This window comes from Lissotriton helveticus, chromosome 5_1 (assembly GCF_964261635.1).
Source record: "Lissotriton helveticus chromosome 5_1, aLisHel1.1, whole genome shotgun sequence".
NCBI lineage: Eukaryota > Metazoa > Chordata > Amphibia > Caudata > Salamandridae > Lissotriton > Lissotriton helveticus.
The window spans coordinates 457,961,529-457,987,683 of record NC_136065.1 but is presented as its reverse complement, the minus strand read 5'-3'; the positions used below and the strand labels follow the sequence as shown (position 1 = coordinate 457,987,683).

The 26,155-nt window shown below is 45.4% G+C and overlaps 1 protein-coding gene across 2 annotated transcripts in view; it reads right to left on the bottom strand.

Annotated features, from left to right (window-relative positions):
• The window catches only part of WDFY4 (WDFY family member 4), a 1,018,342-nt gene that overhangs the window by 285,001 nt on the left and 707,186 nt on the right, over window positions 1-26,155 (bottom strand). For both annotated transcript variants that reach the window (XM_078642707.1, XM_078642708.1), the window contains 2 exons: window positions 20,672-20,838; window positions 8,824-8,972 (listed from right to left, as the gene is read on the bottom strand). In XM_078642707.1, coding sequence (XP_078498833.1) covers window positions 8,824-8,972; window positions 20,672-20,838 — 316 coding nt within the window. The remainder of the gene's footprint in view (window positions 1-8,823; window positions 8,973-20,671; window positions 20,839-26,155) is intronic.

Here is a 26,155-nt window from a genome sequence, read left to right as displayed (position 1 = left end):
AGGAGCCTAGCCTGCGACCATGATGGGCGCCTAATCCTTCGGCTCCGCTGACCTTTTCGCTTCCCTCCCGTCCCGCGACCTATCCTGGCATCGATCCTGATCCTAAGCGGTGTTTTCGGGCTCGGGAGGTGACCCCGACTCCATTGGTGTGTCTCATTCGGTGCTCCCTGCGGTGGAAATGCTGGGACGTCCTCGCCTCCTCCCGGATGCTGCCCGACGCTGACGGGTCTTTGTTCTCCGGGGGCGGCTGCCTTCGCCCACGACAACAGCGGCCGCTGTGGACGGCGCCGGACCGGCCGACGGAGTGCTCCGGCTGAATTCTGTGTTTCCCCTCTGTCCGCTCTACTCCTCTCTACGAGGGGGGCATATTGGCTGCGAATGCAACAATGTTTCACCGCCCGGGCTCCTGTATGCATTTGTTTGCGTCTTCTTTCGCTCAGTGAGGAGGTGGGAGCCATCTTGGTGACAGAGCCAGCGGAGCTCGTTTTTCACGATCCCGGGCTGCAACTGGTGACAAGGCTGCGGTGGTCACAACGCTTATGCCTGCTTGGTGCAACATGGTCGGTGCTCCCTTTGTGCCCCCGGCCCGGTGAGGCTCTACAGTGCGCCGGCGTGGTGCTCAGCTTGGTGATGATAACGTGGATGGCCAGTCTTGTGGGCTGCACCGAGTTTCTGAGCCCCGTGTACAGGGATCCGATGCATCCTTCTCTCCTAAGGCACCAGTGCGGATTGTGGACATTATGAGAGCCCTGGATACTCTTCGCACTGCTTTTTGTGCCAATGCCTGTGACCTAGGGCACAGCCTGGATGCTGTTCTATCTGTTGTGCCCCTGCCTGACCAGGCACGTTTACGACTGCGTGAAGCTGAGCCTCATCCTGTGCCCGACTTCTGTAGACTGCCTGCCCGGATGTGCCCGGAGGTGCTGTTGGTATGTGCTCCCGATATCCCCGTGATGCTGTCTGCGACGGAGATGCAGCGGTCTGATGTCTGTATGCTGGTTCAATGTGTGGGGTCTCGTCCTCGGACGCCATGTTTGGACACTCCATTGTTGATCTGCGGAGACGCTTCCTACGTTATTCTGCGGTTGCTACTACTGCCCGGGCCGGGGAGCTGTTCCAGTGCGATGTCTGCACTTCTATCACGGTTGCACACTTGACATTTGATTGGACAGACTTTGTTAGACGGCGTTCTGATCTGCTGGGGTCACACGGTTTGTTTGTCCCATTCAAGATGGCTACTGTGCAGCTGGACCACATCGATGTTCTTGATCGCAGGGGCCAGGGTTGAGCTCCCCCTATCAAGCACTGTGTACCGTTTACTGTTGGGATTAGAATTGATGGACGGTACTATAAAGCTGGACTTTGTCGTTACGCCGGGCTGCGGGAGGCGGGGTGGAGGGTGTCCCCTCCCATGTTAAGCTTGTTGTTGTTCTTACTGCTGGGATGTTGATGGATAGCCGGGGATGTTCCACATTTATTTTGTATCGATGGCGGGGTCTAGGGATGGGCGGCCCGAATATTGCATCCCGGAGCGGGTCTGTTTCTCTCCTCCTCCACTCTTTTTATATCTTTCCCTACTGTGAGGCAGTTCCAGGGCGACAGGCACGCTGTTAGTGGATTTGGCCGTAGCCATTACAGGGGTGCGGGGTGGTGGGTGTGGGGGGGGTTTGTTCTTTTAGTTTGTTTTGTTCTATGGTCCCTATCGCTCTTTTCCGGCTTTGGGAGGGTTCTTTCCTCTTCGTGGGGTTGGCTGCTTCGGGGTCTCGCACCTTTTTTCTCCTTGTGTTTTAACGAATCTTTATTTTCTGTTCTGGGGGTGGGCTTTCTGGGATTCCGCTTGGAATCGTTATTTCGTGTATTGCTGCCTATTGCTTGGTTTATTGTTGCGGATGCTTAGCCTATATAGTTGCTGTATGTATAGCCCACTTTCCCTTGTAAATGGGGTACGCCCCTCTTGTCGCGTTTCTTCGTGTCCCTTAATGTAAGGTGTACAATTCTTCCTGTTGCAGCCCCTCGCTTCCTTCTGACTTAAAAATGGAAACCTCCTCTCCTGTGTAGCGCGCCCCATTGTCGCTTCTGGCGTATTTTGCAATATCCTGATGGTATACTGATATACTGTTCTCCAGTTATTTCTCGCCTATCTTTGCGGCCGGCCGTGATGGTTGTGGGCTCGCGCATGTATCTTCTGTTTTTTATCTCAATAAAGGTTTTCAAAAAAAAAAAAAAAAAAGCACCTCATTCTTCAAACAAGTGCCAGAACAGTCCTGTTAAAAGTGCTACAGTCCTGGAGTGCAGTGAAGGGACTAACCGTTAGAAGCATGGTAGTCATGCACAAAGGTGAGGACTCGGTCACTAAAAGTAATGCTGTCTCCTGACCAGTGCTGGCACTGTGCATGACTAGAATAAGGGCTGTAGTGGGAAGTGCTGGCACTGTGCATGACTAGAATAAGGGCTGTAGTGGGAAGTGCTGGCACTGTGCTTGTCTAGAATAAGGGCTGTAGTGGGAAGTGCTGGCACTGTGCTTGTCTAGAATAAGGGCTGTAGTGGGAAGTGATGGCACTGTGCATAACTAGAATAAGGGCTGTAGTGGGAAGTGCTGGCACTGTGCTTGTCTAGAATAAGGCTGTAGTGGGAAGTGATGGCACTGTGCATCACTAGAATAAGGGCTGTACTGGGAAGTGCTGGCACTGTGCATGACTAGAATAAGGGCTGTACTGGGAAGTGCTAGCACTGTGCTTGTCTAGAATAAGGGCTGTACTGGGAAGTGCTGGCACTGTGCATGACTAGAATAAGGGCTGTACTGGGAAGTGCTAGCACTGTGCTTGTCTAGAATAAGGGCTGCACTGAGAAGTGCTGGCACTGTGCATGACTAGAATAAGGGCTGTACTGGGAAGTGCTGGCACTGTGCATGACTAGAATAAGGGCTGTACTGGGAAGTGCTAGCACTGTGCTTGTCTAGAATAAGGGCTGTACTGGGAAGGGCTGGCACTGTGCATGACTAGAATAAGGGCTGTACTGGGAAGTGCTAGCACTGTGCTTGTCTAGAATAAGGGCTGCACTGAGAAGTGCTGGCACTGTGCATGACTAGAATAAGGGCTGTACTGGGAAGTGCTGGCACTGTGCATGACTAGAATAAGGGCTGTACTGGGAAGTGCTAGCACTGTGCTTGTCTAGAATAAGGGCTGTAGTGGGAAGTGATGGCACTGTGCATCACTAGAATAAGGGCTGTAGTGGGAAGTGCTGGCACTGTGCTTGTCTAGAATAAGGCTGTAGTGGGAAGTGATGGCACTGTGCATCACTAGAATAAGGGCTGTACTGGGAAGTGCTGGCACTGTGCATGACTAGAATAAGGGATGTACTGGGAAGTGCTAGCACTGTGCTTGTCTAGAATAAGGGCTGTAGTGGGAAGTGATGGCACTGTGCATGACTAGAATAAGGACTGTACTGAGAATTGCTGGCACTGTGCATGATTAGAATAAGGGCTGTACTGGGAAGTGCTGGCACTGTGCATGACTAGAATAAGGGCTGTACTGGGAATTGCTGGCACTGTGCATGACTAGAATAAGGGCTGTACTGGGAAGTGCTGGCACTGCATGACTAGAATAAGGGCTGTACTGAGAAGTGCTGGCACTGTGCATGACTAGAATAAGGGCTGCACTGAGAAGTGCTGGCACTGTGCATGACTAGAATAAGGACTGTACTGAGAAGTGCTGGCACTGTGCATGACTAGAATAAAGGCTGTACTGAGAAGTGCTGGCACTGTGCATGACTAGAATAAGGGCTGTACTGGGAAGTGCTGGCACTGCATGACTAGAATAAGGGATGCACTGGGAAGTGCTGGCACTGTGCATCACTAGAATAAGGGCTGTACTGGGAAGTGCTGGCACTGTGCATGACTAGAATAAGGGATGTACTGAGAAGTGCTTGTTCTGTGCTTGTCTAGAATAAGGGCTGTAGTGGGAAGTGATGGCACTGTGCATGACTAGAATAAGGACTGTACTGAGAAGTGCTGGCACTGTGCATGATTAGAATAAGGGCTGTACTGGGAAGTGCTGGCACTGTGCATGACTAGAATAAGGGCTGTACTGGGAATTGCTGGAACTGTGCATGACTAGAATAAGGGCTGTACTGGGAAGTGCTGGCACCGCATGACTAGAATAAGGGTTGTACTGAGAAGTGCTGGCACTGTGCATGACTATAATAAGGGCTGCACTGAGAAGTGCTGGCACTGTGCATGACTAGAATAAGGACTGTACTGAGAAGTGCTGGCACTGTGCATGACTAGAATAAGGGCTGTACTGAGAAGTGCTGGCACTGTGCATGACTAGACTAAGGGCTGTACTGAGAAGTGCTGGCACTGTGCATGACTAGAATAAGGGCTGTACTGAGAAGTGCTGGCACTGTGCATGACTAGAATAAGGGCTGTTCTGAGAAGTGCTGGCACTGTGCATGACTAGAATAAAGGCAATGCAGGAAGTGCTTGGAATGTAAAATGTGAGGGTGAATCAGACTTTATATGTGCCAGTACAGCACATATGGTGACAGGATGGATTCCTGAAAGGCATACTTTTAGGGAGCTTATTAGCTGCCAGTCACAGTGGCAGATTAGACCTACCAGCTCCACGCCTAACACTCATCATGCACTGGAGAACAAAGAGATGCTCAGCCTGAAAGTCATAAAAAGCAAGTTCTGCTTTTTTGGAACTTTTTACTCACCAGGCCCTTATCTATGCCAGCTCTCTTCTCTATGCACGTGGAGAGAGGCCTCTGACGGGCTGAAGGCAGGCCTCAGCCCAGCATTATTACAGTATCGGCTCTCAAGAGGTTTGGAATCATTAATATCAGTCCTGCAGTCAGCAGTGACCTCACCAGCTCAGGCCTTTAAACAAGAGCACGTCAATAACATTGTTTTAACTATTGATCGGAGATGATAAAACAGTGATGGGAGCTGAGAGGGCCAGTGATGGATGGCCATTCCAGGGGGAGTCGGGACAGCCCCGCCCTATAGGATGAGGGAGAGCATTGCACTGCTGCAGTGCTGAACTTAACAGTAAGTGAGGGCTCAAAGTTGTTCTCAGGAGCTCACAGCCGGAGCAGGGAAGTCTTGATGCCACCCTCTTCTTCGTTCTTCCTCAACGGGAACTAGTTCACAATCTCCGCACTCGTTACCAAGGAATGGTGGTGCTCGGGGATTTTAATTTTCACTGGGCAATAACCCCGAAGGACGGCCAGGCAAAGCAGTTGGAAGAGGCTTTAACCTCTTTAGGACTCAGCCAAATGGTGGATGGGTCTACACATGAGAAAGGTCATAAATTAGATCTGGTCTGGTCATCCTGCCCGCTGATTGGTCCCATAGTCATCTCTCCGTGCTCCAGGTCGGACCATTATCTAATTGATGGCCAATATCCTCTCTCCACAAGAAGGTCAAATGACATGCCTGAATGGAAAACACTGCGCAGTTGGTTGGAAGCAGGTCAACGCGACCAACCTGACAGCCATCTTATTGCACCCAGATAACCATTCACTCGGGAATGATAATTTGGAGACTGAGAGCGCCACCCTATTGTCTAAACTTAGGGAAGCCATCGAGGTTGTGGCACCGGCCCGTAAGATCAGATTGGTAGACAAGGGTAAGGGGCACCCTGGTTCAACACTACACTAAGGGAACTAAAACAAGCACTTCGTCAGTGTGAGAGAGCATGGTGCAATTCTCATTAACCCAGTGCCCACTCCGCTTATGTACTGAAGTTTGCCGCGTATAAAAAAGCCATCCGACTACGGAAGGCCGAATTTTATGAGGCTGTGATTGCGGAGGCTGCTAACCCTCAAAAAGAGGTTTTTAGGATCCTAAACGAGTTTTAGAGTGCAAAAATCTACCTTTAGTCAAAAGGATTGCCATGATTTTCAATGCTTTTTTCTGGGAAAGATAAAGGATTTGATGACAGAAATCCGTCACACCCCGATCCTTCACTGCTCAATTGAGCCTCCTTACCCCTCCCCCAGGCTGACGACGAATTTATTGACCACCTTGCCCTTACTCACCAAGGAGCTTCTGTCCATCTTAGTGGGATGTGTGAAATCAGGCTCTCCAGCTGACCCATGCCCTCCTAACATTTTTAAGATAGCATGGCTGGGTATTGAGGACAAAGTGCTCTCCCTCCTGACTCGCTCCTTGGAAACAGGGCTTGTTCCCTCCAATTTTAAGGAAGCCCGTGTGATTCCGCTTTTAAAGAAACCAGGTGCTGATCCTAAGAGTTTAAAGAATTTTAGGCCAATTTCTCAGCTGCCCTTTCTGGCAAAAATTCTAGAACAGCATGTTTTACATTCCCTTACCTGCCACCTGGAGTCTAACCATCTTCTCGAGTCTAATCAGACTGGGTTCAGAGCCCATCACAGCACGGAATTGGTTATGCTCTCCGTGCTGGACAATCTGAGACTCAGTGCTGACAGAAAAGTACCGTGTGCTCTGGTATTACTGGACCTATCCGCGGCATTTGATACCGTTAATCATGGCCAATTACTATTGCGGATTGTGGATCTAGGGATTTAGGGCACGGCTCTGGCCTGGCTGACCTCCTTCCTTAGGGACCGCTCCCAGCGAGTCCAACTAGCAGATTTGGTGTCCCACCCAGCTACTCTGGCATGCGGAGTGCCTCAGGGGTCTGCTTTTCAATGCCTATCTGAAGCCCCTGATTGCAGCACTGAACCAGATAGATTGCCAGGTTTATAACTAAGCCGACGACACTCAAATTCTGATCCAGATTGACCATTCACCTAGGGCTCACTTGAGAATGCAAGATATTCTCAAGTTCACCATCAACTGGATGTCAGCCAATTTGTAAAAAATAAACCCTGACAAAACGGAGGTTTTAGCGGTCACCACAGCCTCAAACCCCTGGAAGGATCTGTTTTGGCCTTCAGAACTGGGGCCCTTTCCTGAATCTGCTGTGGCTGTGAAAAGCCTTGGTATCAAAATTGATGCCTTATTATCCATGACACAACAGGTGTTGGCTGTGGTCGGAACCTGTATCGGTCTAATGCGTCAGCTTCGGAAACTGTCTCCACTGCTGTCCTTTGCCACCCTTAGACTGGCAGTTTCAGCTCTGATTCTGTCGCGTCTGGATTATGGTAACTCTCTATACTGTGGTCTACCAAAAAATCTCCTGGCCAGGCTCCAGGTTGTAATGAACGACGTGGCCAGATTAATCTTCACATGCCACGCCCTTATTGCAGGACCTACACTGGCTTCTGTATTGCGCATAAGGGTATTCATGCCTGAGCCCCTAGCTACATTAAGGACCGACTGACTAACTATACTCCGAGCAGGACTCTTCGGTCAGCTGATGCCTGCTACCTGGTCTGCCCCCGATTTAACCTCTCGTCCATGGGTGGTAGAGCTTTCTCGACCACAATTCCTCAGGCATGGAACAGCCTTCCGGTTAAACTACGCAAGGAAACAAATCTCCTTCCATTCAGGAAGAGATTGAAGACTGTGCTTTTCTTAGAGGCATGGGGGAACCTCTGAGCAAGCTACTCTCTCCTCAACTGGTGTTGGACGTCCGATGATAGCGCTTAGAGACCCCTGGGTGATAATGCGCTTTATAAATTCATATTAACATAACATAACATAACCAGGCACTCCCTCCCCTTTATTTCTCTCTTGCAGGTTCTTTTTCATCCTTGATTTCTCCCTCTGTCACTGTTTTTCTGTCTTTCTCTTCCTCATTCTTTCTTGTTTTATATCTTGCGCTGGGTCAAAGTCTAATGAGGAAAAATAAGTGCCGGTCTCCAAAAATGAACCCGGGCGAACTCCACCTGCAAACACCAGCTCAGATTAAGCAACAGAAGCACTGCCCTGCTGCAGGAGCAGATATCTAATGCCTGAAGCGCCAGCCATAACACCCTCCCTGCTGTCACCACTCAAGATACAGAGACACTCCTCCATGTAGAAACAGTACAAGCCTTGTGTTCCGGTACCAAAAGCTAGATTGGAATCTACCGACATAGGTATGATTACTCTCGAATGGAGTTTTCAGACACCGTCCCACTGCAGGAACAGTTGTCTAATCCGATCATGAATCCATCCTGCCCACTATATGCCACTTCACTCAATGCCAATGCACTCTAAACCACTGCACTCTATGACACGCTACTCTGCAACACTGCACTCTATGACACTGCACTCTACCCCACTCTACTCTGCACTATTGCATTCTATGCCAATACACTCTATGCCACTGCATTCTACGCCACTCTATGCCACTCTACTCTGCAGCACTCCACTCTAAGCCACTGCACTCTATACCACTACACTCTACTCCACACCACTCTACTCTGCACCACTCTGCTCTGTACTGCTCAATGCCACTGCACTCTATGCCACTCTGCTCTGCATCACTGCACTCTATGCCACTCTGCTCTGCACCACTCTAATCTACGGCACTGCCTTCTACGACTCTGTATTGTACACCACTGAATTCTATGCCACTGCACTCTACGCCACTGCACTCAATGCTACTATATTCTGCAACACTCTACATCAATGCGCTCTACAATACTCCACTCAACGACACTCCACCAGTCTTCATTTTAAGTTTGGGTTGACCCCAAAATAGTGTCCACGTCATGCACTTGTTTCCTGTGCCAAGTGGAGAGAAGTCTAGAGGATTGATTTATCTGGGTTTAATTTTGATAGAGCATCCTCTCCCTGCACAGACAAGACAGAAGACACTATCTATGCATTCACTACTGGTGGACCAATGTCATGACTGTTGCAATCTATCACTGTTCGCTTAAGACATCATAGGGGGAGAAAGATCTTACCTGGAGATACAGTGCTTGGTGCAGTACACATCACCGATTATTGAGAGGGTGAAATGTTGGCAGACGTAGAAATGTTCTTTGCCAAAAAGCAACACTCCCTCCGATACTATGTGTCCTTCAACAATCGCTACTGCCAACTTCAACGAGATCTGAGGAAGAAAAAAAGGCAACAGTGAGAGGATCCTGGACTGAACTATTGAGAAGACAAACGATCCAATGAATCATGTTGGATAAAGCTAGCGTAACACCTCCCTTTTAGTTCTCTCTCGAGCATGCAATCTGGGGCATTCATTGATCTCGAACCATGTCAAAATCATGTCTATGCGCTAGGAGAACAGCGACCATAACTCAAGGGTGGATCATAGGCATTAATACACATGGCTATTCAGAAGATACACAATGAGAACATTTCAATTTATATACACAACATGTTATTTGTATGTACCTAGTACTATTTCAAATGTTCTACAAAATAAGAGAATGTAAATAAAAGCCACTCATCGGAGTGGCTGTTGTAGTGATAGACAATTAGGAAATCGCTATTCCAATTGTATGAAACTCTTTTCAGTTTCATTAGCAAATCGAAGTGGGTCTCAAATAGACTTACCTCGTGAATATTAATGCGGTAGAGTGCAATTTGTGACCCACTATGATTCGTTGCCATCACAGGGATGGTGGCCTGCTGGGGTCAGCAGACAACCATGTCTTTGATTGTTTTTAAATAAAACAATATATCGTATTTTTTTATGCAGCTTGTTTTCCTTAAAGGAAAACGGGATGCATTTACCCCAAAAAATGAAACTCTGAAGTTTAATTTTTTAAGAGTACTACCTGCTCATAACAAATATTTTTCAACCCCTTTCCATTTGCGAATGGGTTACCATCAACTTTCCATTGGCGGTAAATTGCGAATGTTTTACAACCGCATTTCTGTCACAAAACATTCATACATACCATTTAAATTTAGTTTTAGGAAGGGACGCTTTCAACACACCCTTTCCAAATGGCGAATCGCAAACCCCAATTTGCAAATAATCGCAAATTGGGATTTTTACATCACGAAAAGCGTTTTTGAGGTTGTAAATGGCACGATTCACAGAATCGGGCCGTTTGCGAACGGAAACATGCTTAATACATGTAATCCATTGTTTATTATTTGTGCACTGACTAGGGTGTGGAGATAAAAAAGACAAGTCTTTGTGTGTGGGTTTCACCAACGTGCGTAATAGATAAGAAAATAAAGCGGCAGGCCTGGCATCCGTGTTCATTCTCCCCTTATCTGTTGTAATGTCATAGCAGCAGTGGTCGAAGTGGGTGGGATCGGCAGGCAGGGCGTGCCCCTCCTTCTTTAATTCAATAGATTCCATCCCCAACTTTTTTATTTTAAATATGCATCCCACAACGTCAGAAATAGCCAAGGCCTATAGATAAGGCTCCGCGTTTGTGGTCGTTTGGAGACAAGCAGACGGGCGGGGTAGGCAGAGAAGTGCCCAGAGAAGACAGGGCCAGTATCCACTTCTGCTCTGCTGCAGGTAGCTGCCCCCCCCCTTTCTTCCTCTTATTCCCCCTCTTTCCGTCTAGCATCTCTTCACTTACTGAAAACCATGACTTTACGAAACGGTTCTCACCCTCTATTTCCTCCTTTTGTTTATTTGTTCCCAGCAGCAACATAAGGCACATATTTAGTAACTTTTGATCAGTTTAAGCTACAAACAATTTATTAGTTAAAATTTATCAGATTATGCAGCAGATGTTGTAATATGTGGCAAATATGTCAGAGTCATAATTATATAGAAAAAATGTGCAAACTGGGATATTTTGCCATTCATGTTTGAACTGCTCTTGTGGAAAAAGGGAGGAGAAGTGCTGATGACAGAAACTGCATGGCTCGGAGGCACATTGCTTGTGATTCCACTTTTAAGTGTATTTGGACCAGTCTGTGATTGGAAACATACCCCACTTTGTGAATCTATTTTAATGTCAATAACTCATATTAAACCTTAAATAATCATGTGTATCCATTGGTTGAATTAAATAACATAATAAGATGTAACCGGTTAGTGTAATGCCAAACAAATAAAAAAAATTGGGATATTTTGTGCATTCTTGCCACACCTCTGTCTCCGCCCACTGATCCAATCCTCGGGTTATTCCCACCCTCTAATTCTCTGCCCACAGTTCCTGCGGTGGCTTCTGTGCATGGACATCGGGGCTCCACCCCCTTAAATTCACAGAAAAACAAAGCAATCATAGCAATGCTTAAAATCTGTTTTTTAATGAAAATTCAATTTCCCATGTAAGTTTCTAGAATGGGGGGCACTGCGTCTCCTACTCACCGACATCAGTGTTGTTGCTGTGCTCCACAACAATGTGGACACGCGACAGCGCTTTAACTACTTGCTCCCCTGGGCAGGCGGCTATTAGCCGAGCTGATGACCTGTGAGGTCATCAGCTTGGCAAAGACCTAGCATCAAGGCCCAGTCTCCACCCCCTGCTGACGTGGAGGTAAAGTTGGCACAGGGCGTTTTAAAAACAAGCCCGGTACCGCTAAGCATCCACATCAATCAGAGAGTAGATATCATTGTCACCCCACCCTCCCCCAACTCGTTACAGGGGTGGGACCCCAACTTGTTATAGGGTGTGGGTGGGGCCCCACCCTGTGACTAGTTGGGAATGGGTGTGGCAGGTGGGATGACCAGAAATGTCTTCACAGACTTGACTTGTGTGTCTGAGACTGCTTCCCGCATGAGCTTGTTCATTGTGTAGTTGGATGCCATTTTAGCAGTAGTGCATGTGTGTCTGTAGTGTTCACTCTGTCAGACACAAGAATGACTTGCTGAAGGGCTGGCAGCTAGTGAGCTAGACCCTGTATGTGAAGGAGTTGGCAGGCAGTTCACCAGGTAAGGACCTGCAATTGTTCAATGGAGGAGAGTGTATGCTAAGGGGCAGATTTACGAGCCCATTGCGCCACTTTTGCGCCGCAGTTGTGTCACTTTTGTGACGCAGTGGCGGCGTAAACCATGCACCACATTGCGCCCTATTTACAACGTGACACATCAAGGGAGATGTGTCACGTTGTAAAGCCCTGCGCCACATGAAACCTGTGCCAGGTTTCATGTGGGCGTTCCGACGCGGGGGGGTTTGGGGCGTTCCAGCGCAGTAAAGCCTCGGTAAAGTGCCTGAGTGAAATCTAGAAGATTGATTCCACTCAGTCACTTTTCCGACGCTGCTGCATCAAAACCTTGCGCCTGCTTGAAGCAGGCGTAAGGCGTGAGGTACACCGTTACGTATGGGCAGGCCACGAGCATTGCTGGAGTTGCGTTGCGCTTGCGAAACGACTCCAGCAATGGGCCACCCTTCCAACGGGAGATGCTCACTTATGTTTATCCTTGCGCCACATAGTAAATGCGGGGCATCTGTGGTGGTGAAAGGGTATACTTGTGAGACGCATCTTACCTGGCGCATCCCTGTTGATTTGCAGGGATGCGCCAGTCGTCATAAATCTGCCCCTAAATGCTTTGAGGAGCGAATGTGCGTCCAAGCTGCATGGGCTGATGGATTTGCTTAGGATCCTGCTGCAAAAAACAAGAAGAGTCAGAGTTACTGCAAGAGTGACGGGGCTGATAGCAGAACCTGTAGTGTCACAGTAACTGCCCTGGGCTCTCAGTAGCCCGATGGTGAGCCAAGCCAAGACTGTTGCGGAGGGCCTCCGTGCCCAGTCAGTAAGGCCAGTCCAGTGATGCTCTGATGACCCTGCGGCAGGAACAGATCTGCATCTGACAGAAGCCACTCCGCCACCTGATAGTACCAGCAATCTGAGATTAGAGATTAGAAATGTGACAGATGGCATGAACAGTAAGTCGTGGCTTAAAACGTCCTTTATTTCCCCACTGGTACCACATTGAGTTGTCCCTAAAATGAAAACTCTCATGCTACACACAACTGAAGTCAGAGAGTTAAGTGCAATGCTAATTGTCACTGGTGGAATTATGTTATAATTCTCACTGGTAATGTGAGGCGCGTCCTGCGCCTCTTTAGATGGGGTTCAGACTACCAGGCAAGATTGTGCAGTCTCATGCAGTTTCACACTCATACAGCTCCTTCCTTCGAGACACTGCTCCCCCTGTGGAAGCCTGAAGAAAGATGCTCAGACGTGAGTCCCTTGCTCACTTGGCCACTGGATTCAAGATAGCCTGGCTGATGAGGATTATGAATCCGAAACCGGTCCCAGGATACTTGTTTCTGGTCCAGTGAAGACATGGCTTGGCAGTTCGGGCTGGACTGTTCCCATGAGGCACAGGGTCAGACTGATTTGCATATAGCCATGTCTGAACTGGGGTGGCAGAGTGGGCTAAATAATGGTGATGGATTAAACCCAGATCAGTGGACTGGGGGTGAGTGTTTGATTTGCTCAAACGCTCCGTCCATCATCCCCTTTTGTATAGCCTGAAGAAAGATGACACATGCACTCCAACCTCTTCTGCCATCCACCGAGAGGTCATGCGAGCTGATTAGATGCATCAGAGGATAGATGCATCAGAGGATTCCTGCCCCAGTGCCACTTAAACTAGTGCTCGTTTACCAGTGCTGTTTGTAACCCAGCCCTCCCGGGACCACAGTGTCTGTGAGTGGTCTTATATGGGGCAGTGCTGTACCATCCAGACAGGTGAAGGGCCCGAACCCAGCAAGTGCCCTAACACCAAATAATTGCCTAGCTGCCTATTCTCCCACAAGCAAAGATTCCTCCAGAGGAAATGCTCCACAGGGTTGATGTGTACAAATGAGTACTTGTGAAAAAGAAATAGGTCCTTTAGGTGCTCCAAATATTCTATCAAGCTGTATATCTACACAGTAAATGTTTCCACAAACACAATATCCTTATAAATATGATCAAGGACATTGGCAATATTTCTTTATTGTATTTTCGGTGCTCGTTCTGTATTTCTTCCTATCAATCACCTTGAAAGAAGGAGCTTCATCAGACAAAGCTACCTTTACCTTTTTTAAGCACCTTACGACCTTGATTCAACCAGAGAGTGTATGTGTTTTATGTCTTGTAACTCTGTATACAATGGAGCCATAACCTTAGATTCTCCATGTGTTCTGTCACACTGAGTTGAGTTGTTTGTATATTTTATTGCCTTGAGACTAGAATCATTATGGATTCTCTGGTCTGGAGACCAAGATGACGGCATTATGTGGCTCTATGTTCGAGGTTCCTCTTTAGTTCATGTCAGTGAGCACTGTATCCACGTGTTTCTTTGTGGCTGTGAATTCAGTTCTTCGAGTTCTCGATTACAGTGCCTTCACTGTGCCGTAGGAGAGTGGTGTGGTTTTTTATGTCATGCATGGTCCCATATTGCCAATTATATAAAACATTACTGTGTAAGTTTGTATGATTTGCTGTATGAAGAACGTGCTCTCACTCTCCCTCGTATTTAAATATGCTGCTTATATAGAACTATTGCCATGGTCATTTACAAACAGGGCTGTAAGTGAAGCACAATTGCCTTGTATTTTCAGAGTGCCCCAAATGTAAAATACATAGTCAGGTGCATTACCTTGTTTTCCTGTATGACTTGTGAACCAGGCACTGCCAAGGCTAATTCTAAATGTAATTTCTTGGTATGTAAGAGATTATTGCAGTGTCATATTGCTCCTCATCCAGGGTCCAGTACCCACTCACTCAATGGTGGCACAAGGCAGGAAAGGTTGGCAATCTGATTTAGGGCTCAAAGGGGTCACAGTGACTTGGCCACCTGGTTTAGGGGCGTTGATGAAAAGTGAACAGGAGGGCAGGTGGACAGTGACAGATTTTGGCGACTAACCTCCTGAAATAAATGCCGTAACACCCCTTCTCCCGCCCAAGCTCAGCCTCACCACTCATTAAGCCGCCACTGCATGGTTCCCCTACTTTTTTCCCACTTCGACGACTGCATAGCAGTGAAGAGGCGCGAGCCTGCTCTCTCTCACATGTGGGCTGAAAACATCCCGTCTGCCAGAAGGCGGCAGCAAAACTTGTGCAGAGCAGGGAAACTCTTCTCACTGCACCGTCGATATAATGGAAACACGCACAGGCACAATACGTTGTCTTGTGTGCAGAGTACATAGCCAGAAAGATATTACAACATGGATCCAAAATAGAGGCTGTCTATTTTGGCAGATCTTCAATTGGAAATTGCGGCCTTCGTCCACCACGGGTAATCCACGGGAAATTATCGGTTCTCAAATTCGTCAAAAGCTGGAGGGTGTGGTTAAGGGCAGATCTGCGCACGAGCTCAGCAGGCTGTCCGTCCATCACCTTCTGTAGCTGGTGACATTAAGGTATCGACTGGATGCATTTGTGGTAGCAGAATCCCCCGAGTGACGACTACTTAAGACGGCCCCTCAGGACGGCAATATTCACATCTGTGGGTGAGCACTGCTCTCAGGTCTCAAGAGTGACCTATGACCTTCAGAGACGCCGACATTGACGTTCTGTGTCAAAGGGTGTACTTAAACCTCATCACTATTTGCTACTTTTACAGGATTTCAGCCTACATGGTCTATGATCCTATCCAAATGGGCGAGAAAGCCCTCCCTAGCCACCCCGACTAGGCTCAGGTGCCTGCACACCATAGTAAGTAGAAGCCCATCTGGTAACCAGGCCATAAACCGGTCCACATTTCCCAGCATTCACTTGGTTAATGACCACCGAGGAACTTCTGTAGATCAGCACCGTGGATAGGTGCTTTCCACGGTGCTGATCCGTAGCCTCCTCGGGAGAGAATTCTGCAAAACACTGCCTTAGAAATAAGGAAGGTGTGTTTAAAACAATGCCCTACTATCACTATTTGGACTAGAATTCATTACTAGTCACCCAATTTGACCTCCCATAAGTCCCCCCCACCCTGCTTTCCCCATACTGGATTTCACCAGACATCCCAGCAGCATTTTCTTAATAGTTTAAATAATGTAGTCCGTTTTAAACAGGCTATTTTAGCCACAAAGATCTGGAAATGTATTTTTACGCAAGTTTGTCTGTGTGCGCATGGGTCAGTGCGTGCGTGTGTGTATTTATATAACATTTGTCAGGCCTTCTCTCCCTGTCGTGGGGCAGATTTTTGTACTGTTGTTTCTCCTCATGGTCGAAGTTCCTGGGTACAGTTCCTTGCAGTGGTTACCAAAGGCTCTCTTACTTTCCTTGATTCTACAGTGGTAGCTATGTTCAATTGGTCAAGGATTAGTTCTGGAGGTGATTGTAGGTCTATACTCAGGAAATATTGTCACAGTTAATAACGATAAACATGCTACATATGTAATTCATACAAAGAAATTCTTTTTTCTTTTTTTTCTTTTTTACTTTTTACTTTTTTCTTTTTCTTTTTTTCTTTTTTTCTTCTTCTTTCTTTTTTCCTTTTTTTTCTTTTTTCTTTTTTTCCTTTTTTTCTTTTTTCTTTTTATGAATTTCTTTGTATGAATTGTTTTAAGATGTTATCGTTTTTATGATTCAAATTATGTTTTTATTAATACAACTAGAAAAGCTTAACAAATAAAAATATAGAATTCATTTCTCTGTTCTCTCTGCCCTTATTGTATCTTATTGATCATTATTTGTAAAATTAGTAAAACTGTATGATATGTAAATTTGTTAATCTGATTGAAACTCTAAGCCCCGCTCAGAATAGTTCTTTGACCTAAGATCTTCTTAAGACGCTAGTCTCATAAAAATAAGGAAAAGGGAAATTTTGATTTTTGCTGACAGACAAACCCATTCCTTTTTTCCACAAAGGGTTCCTCCCAACATATTCTTACGGTAGGCTATGAAGCCCAGCAGGCTACCTGCTAAACATGTAATGCACTATGATGAATCTAATATGTGAAAGTGCATGTTTGATGCCCCATTTCCTCATGTTTTCCTCTTTCCACTCTCTTGCTTAGTAGTGCTCTAAAACCGTTTGAAACTTGTGCGTAGTGCTACAAAATCCTCTATAATTAAATAAGCAAAACACTCAGGTCAAGGAAGATACCTTCGTAGGACAACTAATAGCTAACTGGAACCATTATGTTGCAAGAACGTCTACACACAAACCTACTCCTTCGTAGGTTTTCCTCTGAAAGTATAGTCACTCTAAGGAATGGACATGACCCATCCTTCACCACTTTCCAAAATCTCCTGAAAAATCATCAGCCCTTTAACCCGTTAGCTACCTCCTGAACTTACTTCTTTACTTCTCTCTGACTAAAAAGCAGAGCCTACCATAACTACCTGAAAGTTTCAGCTCTATTGAAACACATCAAATGACTGGCTGTAAGGACCTCTGTAACAACAAAAGTGTAAATATAAATATATGCAAATATGTAGGAAAAAGGCTTATAAGATGTAAAGGATTTGTGTCCTTCCTAAGCAATGAGTCTACATTCATGTCAGGCTCAACACACAAGTTGAATAAATCAATCTGGGTCCAACCCATGGTAGCTATGGCACAGAGCAGGCAGCCTTAACTCAAGGAAAAGTGTGTAAAATATTTAGAAGTACAAAACAGTTGGAAAGAAAAGTCTAAACACAAGACAATTAAATATCCAACAGCCAATTTCTAAAAATAGAGAAAATTGTAATTAGAAAAAATGACAGAAAATAATTAAAATCAAATAAGAGGAACCGGAGATATGATTTTCAAAAAGTTTTAGGGAAAAAAGCACCAAGAAAAAGTAAAGTGCTAATCAAAATCTACTGTTTGAGGTTGACCTGGACCTATTTGTATGTATGTTCAAGCTGACCACAGTGGTGCAGAGTTGGATATATCAAGCAAGTTTTCCTAGTCAAAAGTTTTTCCTTCTAACATTCTCGGAAATATAAGTCAAAATCTTTCAGTGGGACAAAGATGAAGGCTGTATCCAGCAAAGTCCCCTTAAAGACAGATAGCCATTGGACGAGGTCCCTCTAAAGCTGTCGGTTTTGGTGAGAAAAGCTCTGAGTTGGAAAAATCAGTTTTCACATCTGTCCAAGTCCTCTCATTGGCAGGATACTTTTTGTGCCTTGTTTCAAGATTTCTAACTTCAGACTTAATCTCTTTATTAGAACCCTAAAATCTCCAGCAGGGCAAGTTGGAAGCTGTAACTGCCAAACTCATCTTAAAATTGGATGCCTTTGCTGCAAGTTCCCATTGAAGCTCCGGAGGACCTAGAAGTCCAAAATGTTCCAAGTCACAACTTTTCAAACTTTCTGGAGTCTTTCCTCTTTGTCACTTTGATAGCTACTAGGACCTTAGGGCCAAACTCCTCTTGTAGCTTGATGTGTCCCTGTAGCCACACTGGTGGTCAGCCAACTGACTCTTGCAGTACACTTCTGAGTACTTGGTACAAAGAAGAGCAGGTCTAGTACTTCAGGTCGCCACACAGGTCAAAGACAGTAGGCCCAGACCTATTCTGCTCTTCCACAGGTCCAGATGTGTTCTGATGACGTAAGGGCAAAGTGCTACTTTTGTAGGATTCATAAGTCAGTCTGTTGGCGTGACTCCTGGACACTATCTGACCAATGAGGAAAAAAGTTCCTGTGCCAAACATTCCCACTTTTATAGCACATCCTTTTTGTTTTACTGAAAACAATTCCACAGTTGACTATTGCATTTTAAATCCAGCATAGCAGAACCCTCCAGCTAAGGGCATGTCTAAGGAAATGAGCAGTCACCTTCCTCCTCTTCAACTACAGCAAACGGGTTCTGAGTCCATCTCCCCCCTGCTACTGAACTGGTGCCTGAGCATCTATTTCCCAGGTCTCCCTTACATGTAACTATGAATAAGTAGGCCTCACAATGGTCCTGTTCATGTTAATAAAGCTCTGGAACCCTCCCCAAATGCCTTTTCCAAGACAGCATGAACCACATACCTCGCACCTAGGTCTTTCTATCAAAAGACCCAGGTTATTGTGTCTGTCTGCTTTGGGAGCAGTTCTCACACCACATTAAGAGGAAAGCTTTGGCATGGGCAGCTGCTCGCAGGCAGATGATAATTAACCCACTGGAGCTGCAGACTGGCAAAGGCTATACTTTCTTCAGCTTATCTCAAACCAGAGTTATCAAAAATAGCATTGTAATTGTACTTTCGTTTTTGTCGTAGCATTAGCTCCAGCTCTGTATATTGGAAGCAGCCTTTGGACATCAGTCACTGCAGAAACATCCCAACTCTAAATTCTTGAATGTATCACTTTTACATATGAGGCATCCTACCTTGTGGTCTATGAGGCCAACTTAGGGGAGACTTCATTTATATTTAAAAGTAGTGCCCTTTCCTCTAAAACGGGTTATTTTGACAGGCTGGTTTGCAGATTTAAAAGTTGCAGCAGTCAGGCTACATATGCAGGCTTGAATTCATGTTTTTCAAATCAGCCTAGCGAAAAGCAAACCTCTGATGCAGTCCATGGGTGACATTTAACTTTCCATACCACTGGTGTATTTTGCTTCATCACATGTTATGGACTTATTGGAAATGTAACTATGCCAATTGGGGATTGGCAGGGATTTACCATGTTTTAGGGACCAGAGCACATATACTGGAGACTAGCCACCAGTGCCCTAGTGTGCAATATAGTCAGCAAAAAATGGGGGTAATCAAGCACAGCGATGGTGTATCTTACAAAATGTCTAAATGTAACATCATCTGTCCTACACTCTGAGCTGTACCCAAGTAATTGTACCTTTCCCCCTGCTTACAATTCTGTAAGAGTACATTTGTATGTCTACCCCATTTTTAAACTCTATGTTAAGCACTCTGACATACTCTTGGGTAATGACCAGCTACGCAAAAATAGAAGTACCTAAATCAAATATATAATATTAGGAAACAGGCAGCAGTGCCACTGAGTAGGCCCTCTTTTTTTTTAAACAAAATAAGCTCCATGCACTGGCTGCACTACACAACTAATCACCCATACCATGCACAAACGACCAAGCATATCACATTGGATAAGAAGTAACATTATAGTGGCACACATTCAACTTACCTGCAACCTACTAAAAGGCTAGCTGTGTTGAAAAGCCAAGTGATGACAAGCCCCAAACTCCCTCAATGAATGTATACTTATTTGTCTAACAGGCAAAGGGATATCACTGAGAATGGAGCGTAAAAATGGCAACCTTTAATGTGATGCAACAGTTGACCATGTCGAGAGAGCTGTTGCCCTTAGAAGGTCTTCTCACCTGGGCTGCCAGGCTTGCAGGACAGTCTGAGGAGTGTGTGCATCTATTCAGTTGATGTACCACCAGCAGTTTTTTCTCTCTCTTCATTTCACCAAGTTATGATGCCACTGTTGAAGGGACACCGGTCACTGGGACTAAGGACCAAGGTAAATAAGTTCAACAGATTCTCTCATTGTAATCATTGTCAGAGTCCTGTCGAATGCGCCAGTGCTGGTTACCTGCAGCATTATGGGTTAGGAGGTGGGCACGAAGAGGTTTGGATAGCGGTATTGCCACAAGTGGACACATCTGATGCCTGCCTTGCTGGAGAAGACAGAGGACTTCACAAGCAGCCCCAGGGAGTCACACTCGCCAAGTGATTTATAGGAAATGCAAAGAAACAACAGAGTACTTACCCTGCTGCAAATCAGCCAGTAAGAGAACCCCCATGACCACTTACACCTGAATGGAAACTGACAGTCACCCTTCAGTGTTGTGTCTGCGGCTCATGGTGTGCCAGCTGAGGCTCACATTTTCACACCCCCTACCACCAGCTAGGAAGGCACATGTAGCATTTCCTTGACCTTGGAGCTCTGCTTTGCTTCCAGACTCCTCCTTACCCTGCCCTGTGTTCCATCATTGACCTGTTTACCTCTTCTCTCCTCAGCAGGATAGGTCAATACCAATAGTACCTTCTCGTTCTCTGCCAACTCCTGCAAGAGGATTTCCCTTTCCAAACACTGGTGGAAGAGCTCTTCGGATTTCAGTCCATCGTGCAGAGCAGGGAAGAATGTCAGCTGGCCTTCATCCATTCTCGCATCACCGACCTCCACATCCAGAGCGTGGGTTCGGGAGGAACCTGGAACGAGGAAAGAGGGGCAGGTGACAATCAACAGTGGCAGACAGAGGCACGGACCATTGGGAAGCCATATGGACATTTAGACTCTGCGCTAGAATATGGGGGATAAATAAATTGATATACAACACCAATAGGTGCCGCAGAAGTGCATGGCGTACAATAGCTGAGAATGACATTGGACCATGCAGCCGAGGTCTGTAGGTGCAACATAAAGGCACTTACGACAGCACACAGGGAAGAAGAAGGGCAAAGAGCTACAGAAGCCCACAAACAGATAGATGCAGAGATACATGAGGTCACACAGATTGGAACACAGAGGCAAAAGGGAGCTCAGAACTCCACAGACCCTCACACATCGTTCCCAGAAAACATTCCCTTTCAGTCAGCACCTCAAGACCCTTTTGGTATATGCACCAGTAGTAATTGTAGTAGAGGTAGTAGCAGCAGTAATAGCAGCAGTAGTAGGGCAATATCATATAGGGCACAGAAAGGAAAGTGGTCAGAAATAGGGTTACTGGGGCATATAAAGCCACATTCAACATCATGCAACGCCAGACAGTGGGAGATGGCAATCTAAAGGCACGTGCAATATTCGACAATGCTACAGAACAGTAGGGGCGTCATTAATAACTACTCAGCACTATATGTTGCTGTAGAGCAGCACAAGGCGATACAATGTCCCAAATCACACTACATAGTACTGTAGAATAAAGAGGGGTAGTCGGTCCCAAACCCTTACTAACCGTTTTAATGGAGCATATAGTGGTGAAGATGCTTGTCCGTGACAGGGGGAGACCCCTAACCCCCTAGTTCCGAAAAATGGTTCCAAATGAATGTCCGGACAAGCTTTAGGTATTTTATTTATTCTGGAGTAAATTCCAAGGCAAGGTATGCAGGTTGAAGTTGTTTAATTGCGGATTTTTTAGTTTTTGTGACTCGTTTGCACAGTTTAGAGTCACAGAGGAAAAGGTGGAGTGACAGCCAACACGTGTTTTGCCCCTTTTACATGGCCATCCGGCTGCGGCTTCCTCAGGGCGTGGTGAATAGGTTTCTCAGTATGGACGGTTCATGGCTAGGGTGAGGATTATTTCCTTGCAGTAGGTTTTGGCATAATGCCTTCGTTTTCGCAAAAGATCAGTCACCATTACAGAGTGTCAGAGCAGGATATGACACCAGGATACACAGCTAAATGCCATGCACTTGGGTAAAGAACACATCCCTTTTCACAGTCATAGAGTATCAAAAAACCGACTGCCAGTCCAAGAGCAATTATAACACACAAAAATGAAATAATACAATGGAGCAACTACATATAGCAGGATTAAGGCCCATACAATATAAAAACATTTGAAGTGTGCCGCAAGCATCACACAAGTGTTTGCAACAAGATACAGCGCCGCAGGTTATCAGTCATTAACATATATCAACCGCCTAAAAGGACAGCAGAATATCAAATATAGCAGATACCTATAGGAGACAGCTGTTTGTAGCATCATTCAGCACGGCCAAATACAACATTGTGATGCACAATGGGCTATTAACTGGGCTGAACTTAATTGAGGAGCATGGGAATCTATATCTCCACTTGCGTCATCAAACAGCACCTCAACCACATCAATTCAATTTATTTTAAATCACTTAAAATCATAGGGTCACAGACAGCATCACACAGTACTACACAGCATCACCGAACAAGACACTACGTTATTAAACCACACAAGACAGCATGAGCTGAGAAACAACAGGACCACACAATACCACCAAGTAGAGCACCACACAATACCACAGGGCATCAAGAAACCACAAACGACAACCAACTAAAATTCATTATACGGACACACAGGACATCAACCAATCAGAAATCACCTCAGAAAAAATATCAGACAGGTCAACAGGACAGCAATAAAAGATATACAGCATTTTAAAGAAACAAAGGACAACAAAACTAGACTATTTCAAACAGCTCAGCAGGGCATTAAGCAACCAGTTATTAATAGATACAGGGTAAGTGGTTATCAAGCATCTTGATAGAATATCATGCAGAACTAACAACAAGAGCCAATCGCATACAAATTAATTTGGTCATACATGATATCATGTAACCAAATATGACATCATAAAGGACTGCTGGGCATCAAACAACCTCAGACAATATCATACATTTAAGCACAGCATCACAATCCAGGCAATATTGTACAACAACATGGAACATCAGATAACAACATACATCCTCACACACAAACATGGGACATGAGTCAACTAGATTCAATGAGACTCAGCACCATACAACTTCAGTCAAGCAAATATGACATTTTAAATGACTTCATCCATCAATGTGCACCTAGCAATGCTACTTGATATCACACAATCAGAAAAACATAACACAGAACCACAGTACAACCATCAACCAGACACTGCATCACACGACACCACAGGACAGCAACTAGCCAAATACATCAGACAGGGTCACAGGCTTTTAACCAACCAATGCAATATCGTAAAGTGCTACAAATCTAAAACCAACTAGATGCAAAACCAGCGTTACATGTCAATGAATGAAACAACCATCAGACAGACACGCAGTAATTCTCATACAATATGGCAAGACAAAAATAACAAATAGCATGTGTGTAAAAAGACTATAATTGGCTCACTCAAATGAATCTGCCTTTGTTTTTAGTAGAGACATGATACATCACTATGTGTTATGGAAATTACTAAGGTTTGACTGTGCGTTGGCTGGAAATTATCTTAAGTAAAAATATGTCAAAGACTTTGGGCCTGTTGTAGGGTACTTGAGCGGGTCACCATTCGCCAGGGTGGCGGAGATCATTACCGCCATCCCTTTGGCAATACTACCGCCCACCCTATCCAGAGATCACTGCATACCCTCAAAGCAGCCAGCACCACAGCGGTTCCTGAGAAGACACAAATTGGGGTTGTGGGTTAATAGTTATTTCTGTTTGTGATTGCCAGATCTGACCTGGTGGTCATGAATAGAAACAGAAGGATATCAGGACCTCCGATGTATACTGGGCGGGCGGTCTGATGCCCTGTCTCCAATGGCCCCTACACTGCCTAGCTGTCAAAGTAAATTTTCCCAAAAACATAACCAGGGAGGATCCACCATCAGAAAACTGAGGCTCTGTCTAAATCAAAACTTAGCAGGAGGACAGGGGATTCCGTAACGTCTGCGACTGAGTACTCTGTCCATCAAACTCTAAATTAGGCGCTACGTTATTGTTTGTGTAGAGAACCAGAGTCAGGCTCGCTTTTTTACTCATTTCCACTAAGCCAAGGTAATCTGGTAAGTGTCTGGTGGATATTTCATCTCTTTTCCCATTTGTAATCCATGTGTGTTTGAGTTGCCATCTTTTGGCATTGGTGTCTTCAGCACAAGCATGTTCTTAGGACTTGGGACTTACTTTGACTGTGTTTTGATAGCCGTTTTATTACCACGGCAAAGGAGCAAAGTCCTAATAATGCACTGTGGAAGCGAATGTTTGCAGAGGTTTGATTTAGTCTCAATTCTTTGAGCAAGGCAACAAGGACACGAACAGTGGGTGTACTCAGTCTGGTTCCCGATAAGAAGTAAAGTGGAAGGACTTCCCTTCTGCCAGCTTGGGACAGGAATGGAATGAACCATTGATGATCTTGAGGAAGAGAGATTAAAATACTCTACCTACATGGACAGATTGGTCATCTCTAAGAGCGCTTCAGACTCAGCAAAATGTCTAGAAATCCCATAATAAGGAAACAATGGTTAGTGATCCTGCAGAAAGGACACCAGAACATTGCCCGGGGATGGACACCATTGAAGAACAAAATAACCATCTGTCTCACATATGCTAGAACAGGTAATGACTCTGTTGGTCTTGCTTCATGAGTTTGCTTAGACCGCAAAGGAATACTACACGATTGATTATGTGCATCCTTTGGTGGGAGTACCTAATCTCGAGAAGGATCTCAGAAATTGCATATGAGAGAAGAGCATGGTGAGCGCAATCCTAGGGAGAGGGTGGGCTTTGTATATTCAGTGGATCCTCTGATGGACTGTAAGAGATACTGTGAGGTACGCAATCATTCGCGTTCTCCACAGAGGAGAGCCTAAAAATGTTGTGACAGGAATCTCGTGAGGCAGAAGTTCTATAATAATGTGTTGATATTGTACAATGCAAAATTAGAAATAAATTAACATTCAATAGACATGGTGACAAGGAGGCGAGTATAATAACCATTTTGGCTCTGATTCTGAGTCAGACTGAGTGGTATCTTTGGTGACATAATGCTCTGTGTGATCACAGCTGTTCCCATTTTATCACGATGGTATTGTCCCGAGGAAGACACCCCTAATGTGTCGAAACGCGTAGACAGGAAACCATCTTTTCACCTTATTACCTTACTGTATAAATAATGTATATTGATTAATGGAACTATTTTTATCATGTTTTATCAATATGTTAATGATCTTATTCATGACACTTTTTTATCAAATTAAAATGTACTCTTTTTGCTAACTCCATGTTTCATTATTAATTGTTTTGTTTGCTAATTGCACTGTGCCAGTCTTGATTTTGCTTGGCTGGGTACGTTACTTTACATACCCCATTTTCCCACAACCAGGTTTTACCGGAATCACACCATCATGGATGATTTTACATTCCAGAAAAAAACACAGCTGGTAAATCAGAGGAGGATTGAGCATGTGCTGCAGGCACAAGCGATGGCTGCCTCTGCCTAAACCCTCCTATGGCACTGTTGGAACATGGATGGGTGCTAGAGCAGGTGGTCAATGGGATTAGAAAATGGTCCATGATTCAGGCTAGAAAAGGCCACATTTTTGCCTACTGAAATCTGGTTCACACGTTATTCCCAACCTGAGCAAAATTATTCAGACGCACCAGATTTAGGGTAGGGACACTGACCAGAAAAAATATTTCTGGCCACATGGAATCCTGACACCTAAATCCAATTGTTAGAAATTGGGTTGTTGATTGACTGCGGCGTGAGCCTTGGTCAAGCAGGAACCACTATCCTTGTCAGGTTAAGGAGCAGGCAAACCCATAATTAACCTGTGCTCACCCTCTGGTAGCTTAGCACAGAGCAGTCAGGCTTAACTTAGAGGAAGTGTGTATAGTATTTGTGCAACACTTTAAACAGTAAAATAGTGAAAACACAACCCAAATGATTCCACACCAAGTTACAAAACTAAATCTGACTTTAATGAATGAAACAAGACCAAAACAACAATAATCCAATTAGTAGAACTGGGGTAATTGGATTTTAAAGTTTATGTTATGTTATGTTATGTTATGTT